This window comes from Rattus norvegicus, chromosome 9 (assembly GCF_021556685.1).
Source record: "Rattus norvegicus strain SHRSP/BbbUtx chromosome 9, alternate assembly SHRSP_T2T, whole genome shotgun sequence".
Lineage (NCBI taxonomy): Eukaryota > Metazoa > Chordata > Mammalia > Rodentia > Muridae > Rattus > Rattus norvegicus.
Window position 1 is genome coordinate 94522844 of NC_141542.1, and position 9795 is coordinate 94532638.

At 41.0% G+C, this 9795-nt stretch overlaps 1 protein-coding gene across 2 annotated transcripts in view; it reads right to left on the minus strand.

The window, feature by feature from the left end:
* LOC148003799 (uncharacterized) overlaps window positions 1-9170 on the minus strand; it is a 34000-nt gene extending 24830 nt beyond the window's left edge. The window contains exon 1 of one of the 2 annotated variants that reach the window (XM_087569120.1): window positions 8356-9170. In XM_087569120.1, the coding sequence (XP_087425246.1) occupies window positions 8356-8441 (86 nt within the window). In that variant the 5' untranslated portion in view covers window positions 8442-9170. Of the gene's footprint in view, window positions 1-6748; window positions 6979-8355 lie in introns of those variants that run through there. The other variant, XM_087569121.1, reaches the window with a different exon arrangement.
* Window positions 9171-9795: the final 625 nt, after the last annotated feature.

Genomic DNA, 9795 nt, shown 5'->3' on the forward strand with positions numbered 1-9795 from the left:
CATAGAAGTAGGCAGGCTAACTGCAGACCATCATCTATCTCTCCTCTCCTCCAAATCCAATCCCCAGTCTCATTCCCAACTCTCTAGCAAACCTTCTGTTGTGGCCTCTCCTCATTCTCTGCCCCAATTCCCAGAGGACTAACCAGACCCTGGGAGAGTGCCCAGCTTTTCTTCCTCATCTGTACTACCTCACCCTCCGAGTCCACTTGCATGGACCTAGAAACCTAGAAATACATCTTACCTGGAACCCCACAGCTATCAGGATACCAGAATTTCCTACCAGTCAACACACACCATCATACTCTCCTAAGAACCAGAGAAGAAATAGAAACAAAGGAAAAAACACAGTTTTTAAGATCTTCCCAATCTCAGATGCCTAGACACCAGTGTAAATGCACAGTCAACAACAGCCACTCTCTACTAGAGCCCAACAAGCCTACCACAACAGGCCCAGAGTATGCAACATAGCAGACACACACAGGGAACAAAACAAAACAAAACAAAAACCTTAAAATAGTCTCTATGAATATGATAGAAGACCTTAAAGCGGATGAATAAATTCCTTAAAGAAATCCATGAAACCACAAACACCAGAAGAAAAATTAATAAAAGAATTCAAGACCTGAACGTAGAAATGGAATCAATAAAGAAAACTCAACCTGAGGAAAATCTGGATATGAAAAATGTAGGAGTGCAAACAGGAACCTCGCCAACAGAATACAGGAAATGGAGGAGGGAATCTCAGGCACTGAAGACACAAAAGAAAAGTTAGAAACCGATGTTAAAAACAAAGCAAAATACAACTCCTGGCATAAAACTTCCAGGAAATCTGGGACATTATGAAAAAAGTCAAAGTTTAAAATGACAGCAATGGAAGAAGAAGAAAGAAACCACTTTTAACAAAATCATAGAATGAAATCCCCTTTAGAAGGAAGTGTCTATTAAGGTACAAATATAGCAAATAGACTGGACCAGAAAGTCCCCTTAGCACATAATAATCAAAATATTAAACATATAGAATAAAGAAAAGTATTATAAGCTTCAAAGGGAAAAAAACAAATAATATAAAGGGCAGAGTTAGTAGACTAACACCTGACTTCTCAGTGGAGACTCTAAAAGCCAGAAGGGCTTGGACAGACGTGCTGCAGACTCAAAGAGACCACAAATGCTAGTACACACTACTATACCAGCAAAACTTTCAATCATGATAGATTGAGAAAATAAGACATTCCATGATAAAAATCAAACTTAAGCATTATCTATCAATAAATACAGACCTGCAGAATGTACTAGGAGGAAAATTCCAACCTAGCAAGTTTGACAACACCCAAGAAAACACAGGAAATAAACCTAGACCAGCAAATCACAAGAGGAGAAACACACACACACACACACACACACACACACACACACACACACACACCCCACCACCACCACCACCACCACCATAAAAACAACAACAACAAAATAATAGGAATCAACAGATACTGTTCATTGATATCTCTCAACACCAACACCAGTGGTTTTAATTCAATTCCCCTATGAAAAGACATAGACTAACAGAATAGATGTGAAATCATGACCCATTCTTCTGCTGCATCCAAGAACCATACCTTAACATCAAGGATATTTATGGAACATTTCACCCAAACACAAAAGAATATACCTTCTTAGCACCTTGTTGTTTCCCCAAAACTGACCACATACTGGGACACAAAGCAAGTCTCAACAGATACAAGAAAATTGCATCCTAACAGACTACCATGAATTAAGACTAGATATCAAAAAAAGCTTGCAAACTCATGGAAACTGAATAACTCTCTACCGAGTGAAAAATAGGTCAAGACAGAAATTTGACCTTTGAGAACTGAAGTAAAATAAACACACAATATCCCCAAACTTATGGGACACAAGGAAAACAGTTCTAAGAGTTCTAAATGTTTACATAAAAAAGTTGGAAAGAACTCATACTAGTTACCTCAGAGCACATCCGAAGGCTCTGAGGTAACAAAATTAAGAAACCACACCCAAAAGGAATAGATGGTAAGAAATAATAATAATCAAACTCAGGGCTGAAATCAATAAAGTACAAACAAATAAAAAAACCAATACAAAGAATCAACAAAATAGTCAGTTCTTTCAGAAAATTAATAAGGTTGACAAATTTTTATCCAAATTAATTAAAAGGCAGAGATAGACTATGTAAAATTTTTAAAAAATTAGAAATGCAAATGTGAACATGATAAGGAAATCCAGAGAATCATGCTCTAAAAACCTGAAATCCACCAACCTGGAAAATCTAAAAGAAACATTATTTTCTCAATACATACCACTTACCAAAGTTAAGTCAAGATCAGATAAGCAATTTAAATAGACACATAACCCCTACTGAATTAGAAGCAGTCATTAAAAGAGTGACTTGGTCTCCCACCAAAAAAAAAAAAAAAAAAACCAAGCCAGATGGTTTTAACACAGAATGCTACTAGACTTTCAAAGAAGAGTTAATGCCAATATTCCTCAAATTATTCCACAAAATAGAAACAGAAGGAACATTGCCCAATTCATTTCATGAGGCCACAGTTACTCTGATATCCAAACCACATAAAGACCCAACAAAGAAAGGGTATTACAGACCAATTTCTATTAGGAAAATGGAGACGATTCTCAACAAGAAAATTTGCAAACTGAATCCAAGAACACATGAAAAAGATACACCATGATCAAGTAGGCTCCACCCTAGACATGTAGAGATGGTTCAACACATGTAAATCAATAAATATAATCCACCATATAAACAAACTGAAGGACAAAAAAAAACCACATGATCATCTTATTAGATGTAGAAAAGGCCTTTGATAAAATCCAACATCTCTTCATGATAAAAGCCCTGGAGACATTCTGGGTACAAGAAACATACTTCAACATAGTAAAGGCAATTTACAGCGAGCCCATAGCCAACATCAATATAAATGTAGAAAAGGCCAACGCAATTCCACTAGAATCAGAAACAAGACAATGTTGTCCAGAATCTCTCTTCCTATTCAGTACAGTTCTTGAACTCTTAGCTTGAGCAGTGAGACAACAGAAGGAGTTCAATAATATGATAGTATACATAAGTGACCTTAAAAATCCCACCAGGAAACAGCTCCTACTGCTGATAAACACTCTCAACAAAGTAATTGGATACAAAATTAACTCACAAAAATCAGTAGCCTTCCTATAACATAAACAAGAAACAGACTGTGAAACAAATCAGGGAAATAACACCTTTTACAATAGCCCGAAATAATATCAAATACCTAAAATTAACTCTAACCAAATGTCTTCGTTAGGGTTTTATTGCTGTGAACAGACACCATGACCAATGTAAGTTTCATAAAGGACAACATTTAATTAGGGCTGGCTTACAGGTTCAGAGGTTCAGTCCATTATCATTAAGGCTGGAGCATGGCAGCATCCAGGCAGGCATGGTGCAGGAGAAGCTGAGAGTTCTACATCTTCATCTGAAGGTGGCCAGGAGAAGACTGGCTTCCAGGAAGCCAGGACAAGGGTCTTAAAGCCCATGCTTTAAGTGGCACACTTCCTCCAACCAAGGCCACACCTATTCAATCACCTCCAGAGAGTACCATTCCCTGGGCAAAGCATATTCAAACCACCACTCCGAGCAAGTGAAAAACTTCTATGATTAAAAACTTGAAGACACTGGAAAGAAGGAAATTGAAGAAGATATTAAAAGATAGAAGACTCTTAACATGCTTATGGATCAGTCAGAAGAACAGAGTAAACAATGATCATCTTAACCAAACATATTACAGATTCAATGAAACTCCATCAAAATTCCAACACAAATTCTTTACAGAGCTTCAAAGGACAGTTTTCAACTTCATATAGAACACACACACCACACACACACACACACACACACACACACACACACACACACACACACACAAAACAAAGAAGCAAGCAAGAAAACAAACAAAAAACAAAAAAAAAAAACAGGATCGCTAAAAGAAGCTAAATATATATGAATAGTTAAAGAACTGTTCGAGGTATCACTATTCCTGATTCAAGTTCTAATACAAAGCTATAGTAATCAAAACAGCGTAACAGTGACATATTGATCATTGGAATCAAAATGAAGACTAACCTATACATAAATCTACATACCTATGGACACCTGACTTTTAATAAAGAAGCCAGAAATACACACTGTAAAAAAAAAAAAAAAGACAACATCTTCAACAAATGGTACTGGTCAAACTGGATATCTGCATATAGAAAAATCCAAAGAGATCCACACTCACCACCCTGTACAAAACTCAACTCCAAATGGATCAGAGGCCTCAACACAAAACCAGATGCATAGAACCTGATAGAAGGGAAAGTGAGAATAGCCTTGAACTCACGGGCATAGAAAAAGACTTTGAAAAGACCACCACCAGCAAAGATCAACAATTGATAAATGGAATTCACAAAACTGAGAAACTTCTGCCCAGCAAAGGACACCATTATTCAGACTAAGTGACAGCCTATGGGTGTGAAAAAGTTGTCACCAACTACACATCAATAGAGGGCTAATATCCAAAATATATAGGGAACTCAAAAACTGGGTATAGAGAAAACAAGCCAATTTAAAAATTCTCAATAGAAAAAATCTCAGATGACTGAGAAACACTTCTCAACATCTTTAGCCATCAGGGAAATGCAATCAAAAGTACTTTGAAATCTCATTTTACGTCCATCAGAAAGGCTAAGATTTTTAAAAACCAAGAAAACAAACAAAAACAGGCACCGGTTCATGATGGCCAGGCTGTGCAGTAAAGGAGACACTCAGCCATTACCAGTGGGAGTGCAAACTTTTATGTCTACCATGTAAATCAGTGTAGTGGTTGCTCAGGAAGACAGGAATTGATCTACCTCCAAATCCAGCTATACCACTCTTGAGCATGTACCCCAAGGATGCACCATCCTACCACAGAGACACCTGCTCAACCATGTTCATTATTGATCTATTTATAATAGCCAGACATGGGAAACAGCCTACAAGTCCCTCAACAGATGAATGGATGGATAAAGAAAATGTGTGATACATTTACACAAATGTTACTCATTTTTAAAATATGAAATCATGAAGTTTGCGGGTAAATGGATAGAACTAGAAAAATACTCATCCCGAGTAAGTTAGCCTAGACCAAAAAAGACAAATAGGGTAGGTATGTGCTTGCATGTGGATATTAGCTTTTAAGTCAATTATAAGTAAGCTACAATTAATAAAACCACAGAGATTAGGCATGGCGTAAGGGGCTAGGGGAGCTGATAGATCCTATTAGGAAAGGAAAATAGATAGTTATGGATGGATGGATGGATGGATGGATGGATGGATGGATGGATGGATGGATAGATGGATGGATGGATGAGTGGGTGGGTAGGTGGGTGGATAGGTGGATGGATGGATGGATGGGTGGGTAGGTGGATGGATGGATGGATGGGTGGGTGGATGGATGGATGGATGGATGGGTGGGTGGGTGGATGGGTGGGTGGATGGGTGGGTGGATGGGTGGGTGGATGGGTGGATGGATGGGTGGGTGGATGGGTGGATGGATGGGTGGGTGGATAGGTGGATGGATGGATGGATGGATGGTGGATGGGGGGCTGGAATGGGAGGACCAAGTGGGGAGGGGATAGAATAAAGGATAATAGAGGGAATGAGAGGAGAGAGCTGACACCTAATACCGTAGAAGCTTCCTAAATTATATACATGAGAGAAAGTGCTAAGAACAACACCTACAGGGCTCACTGAACATGAAGAGGTCCAGCCTGTGCCTACAGGGAGCCTTCGCCCCTATCTTCTAATGACTTTGGTACAGGAATGTACTCTGCACACTACCAAAAAAAGAAACAAAAGCACCAACAGCCATAAAGACTTAGATCAACAAAGATGTCTTGACTGAAAGATAGCCACAATGCTTGTCGGGGCAACCGATCAATACATCTGATTTTATTTAAGGCCCATTCCATTAGCTGGAGCCCATACGTGACACTGCTTGGGTGACCCAGAACCTGAAACTACCTCAGTCACCTAATAGCAATAAAATGACTCCTGACCACATCCTGCTGTCCTCATAGGTCAGTGCCCTGCTCATCCACATCACAGAAGTTTCTTCCTGCAGGAGATGGAAAGGCACACAGAGACCCATAGCCAGATAGCATGCAGAGAACGAGAGAACTTGGAACATTCTGGTCCAAACAGGATGTCTCCATCAAATCTCTCACCTCGGCGCAGAAAACTGCCTGAAGAGGAGGCAGACAGAGTGCAAGAGGAGATGGAAGGAAATGGAGGACGCCAAGCCCCTTCCCAAAGACACCCCAAACAAACAACAAAAAATAAACAAACCAACCAACCCACGGCCATCTAAATCATCAGGAGCAAGCCCCTGTGAACTCACAGAGACTGGAGCAATGTGCACAGGGCCTGCACCAGTCCGCACCGGGTCCCCTGAATACATATTATGGCTTCCAGTTCACTGTTTTTATGGGATTCCTGTGTGTGAGAACAAGTGGGTTGTGGTTCTTGCCTTCTCTTGGACCCTTTTCCTTCTGTTGTTTATTCTGTCCAATTCGAACAGGTTAGCTATTTTTATCTCATATTTTATTTTGCCATTCTACATTAAAACAAACAAATAAAAAAAGCACTAGTTTCACCCGAATCCTTTGACAAAATTGGGATAAGAACCGATCTACTTACCAGTAACTAAGTCTTTATCATGTAAACCCTTAAAAAAAAAATGACACAGGATATGATCAAAAGGATCTTTCAAGTCCTTGCTCGTGAGTAGTAAAGAAAGATGGAAAGAATGAAGAGTGGGCAGGAAGAGACAGAAAGCTACAGAACACCTTGAGCTTTTTCTGAAATCAACTCTCCACCTCCTCTCCCCTTACACATTACCACCAGTTACAGAAAAGAAGGTTCTGGGCGGCCCTGATCGCTCTACAAGTCCTCCTGTAACACGCGTTCCTGGAAAGCATTCAGTTCTATTAATGTGCAAACACCAGCTGTGTTGGGCCTAACACGCATTTGCACCTTAATTAAGGGGAATCCCTTTAACCAGAAGATCTGATTTGCCTGGCTACTCTTAGTGTGGTCCTTGGAGCAGAGCCAGCAGCAACAGCGCCACCTGGAGGTTTTCTAAGAAATGCAGTTGCTCAGGCTCTATGACCTAAGGATGATTCTGCCTTTTACCAGGAGCCTGGAGCGACTCCCATGCACAGGGAAGTATGAGAAGCGCACTCCTCTATGGCTGTGAGGAAATACATGTGTAATTGCTCAGTGAATAGAGATTGCCCAGCATGTGCAAGGCCCTAGGCTCAATCCCCGCACGATTAACTGTAAAAGATTCCTACTTCCCGGAGCCTTCCCACCTTTGTACAGTCGTTTTCATGCACTTTGCCCCTACGAGCACTATAAAACCCATAGTATATGGCAATTGTTACTTTAACCAGCCAACTATCTTTTAGTTCAAATACTAAGAATAAATGCTCTTTTGAGACCTGTAATATAGTTGCCATTTCTGACGCTGACCACTCCTTTGTAGAAAATCAGGTTTTCATTTTGCGTGTTGTGCTAAAGGACTCTCCTTCCCTGTGTGCAGGTACATACTGGTGATTATGGCTTAAGTCAGCTACTCGATGTCTAAAATAAATGGGTTTCCTGCTGCATTTGAACCAATATTTGTGTCCTTTCACTGTTGAAATGTTATATTATACATGATAAATGTATACATAATACATAATAAATAACAAACATTCGATATTGTTTACTACTTATTTGAAACAGTTTATGATGTTCTGCAGTAAAAGTGAGTATGACGCCAAAAAAAAAAATTGGTAAGATGATGACACTAGAAAAAAAAAGGCAGATTTCAATCAACAAAATGGACTAAGGAAAATATTTTTAAGAGGAGGAAGGGGAGGAGGGAAAGGAGGAGGAGGAGGAGGAGGAGGAGGAGGAGAGGGGTGGGGCTGGCATGGGTCAGAGATCATATTCATTCCTAGTGACTTTCAAAGAAGATATGACGAATGGATTCTACATAGGCTGGAAAAGGTACCAAAGACAATTCTGCCTTCTTAACGTGTTTTCTAAAATCCAAGGGCCTACAAACCCCCTACCTCCACCCAAATTACCTCGTGTGTAATAAATAGGTTGCTGGGGTCCATGGAGTACATCTGACTGTGTGAAATTATTGACCATTTACAGAATATGTGTGTAGGAAGAAGTGAAAATCAAATCCCGTGGCTGGCTGAGACTCTGCCATAGCCAGCAAGAAGGTTGAGATAATTTCTTCTCCAACTCACCAAGTATTCGAAGTCTGGCTGGTGTTTCTCTTTACGTGCTGGTGAGTGTGTGGTAAAAGCTCTCGCCGGCCTGGAAATCCATGCATGAAGCTGCACTATGCGTTAGCCAGAATGGCAATGGGAAAATGTTCGTTGTTTGAGCACCCCGCGTAAGCTGCCTGATTTTTGCTTAATTCGCCTAAATTACCTAGGCAGTGTGCTCTTTAAACTGTTTAATCAAAAGCAAGCTTTGCAATTTTTACAACAGGCCTCCCTCCTTTCGACTTATCTGTTTGCAAGTCCACCATAAGCCTCCGAAAGCTTTAATTACATGTTTCCCCTGGAGTGGGGTCTGAACCCCAAGGGCCAACTGCATCTTTAGCCCATGGATAGCGGGAAAGCGCTATAAGAAAGCCAGGGCTCTGCTAGGGACCCCTTCCTGCTGGGCTGATTTAGCTTAAAGTCTCTCAATTAGAGACCTGGAGATCAGCTGTTGAGTCCGGCAGAGAGCCGAGCTTGCTCTAATTAAGCTCAGAGCAGCTCAAAAGAAGGGAATGATCCCAGAGGAGGGAGTACCAGGATGCAGTGAAGAAAGACGCTAAGAGCTCTGGCTGCATCCACCCAGGAGAGTCAGCGGTGCTGGTGATGTCCACGGCTTGGTTTCCAGGCTCCCATCTCTAGGAGCGTCCCAAACAGAGATGCAAACACAGCAAGAAGCCCCTAACTCCAAATCTCTGGGGCAGAGAACGTTCTCATTTCTCTCTAAGGAATTCAAAGAAGGCTGGGTAAATTTGTCAGCGACTCCACAATAAGAAAAGTTGTTGGGTCTTCAAAGTGCGTGCGTGCGTGCGTGCGTGCGTGCGTGCGTGCGTGCGTGCGTGCGTGCATGCGTGCATGCGTGCATGCGTGTTGTGTTGTGTGTTTTCAGAGAAAGAGAATACCTTGGATGTATGATGTCAATAGTTGGTATTTCATCATCAATCCCGTCTTTAGGCAAGGTACCATGTTGTAAGTTTAGGAGTGGTAATTGTTCAGCATGGATAGATACCTTGGTAAAGACAACATGAGGCCAGGTAGTCACACTTGACTCCTACTTTCCCAAAGAATGCTGGAAAATACTCCCCCCCACACACACCCTTTAATGGCAATCCGGTTGCACCTGTAACACCACATTCTCTTTCAGGTCTTAAGTACAACGCAGAGGATCACACTTAGCAGATAATTGTCAAGTTCGTGGGACAGTCTGTTCCTTGGAAATGCTTTCTACTCTAAAGATGCTGTACTCCATCACTGGTGTGTGCATGACTTCCTGGTCCTACTGAAGCCAGGAAAATATTGAAATGCGGACATAGGCATTCGGAGATGCACTTATGAAGACCCGTGAGCTCCTAATTATGAAAAAGCTACAGTCAGTGTAACTGCTGCATCTTCCTTTGAGTTGAACATTTCTGCTGGTTTGTA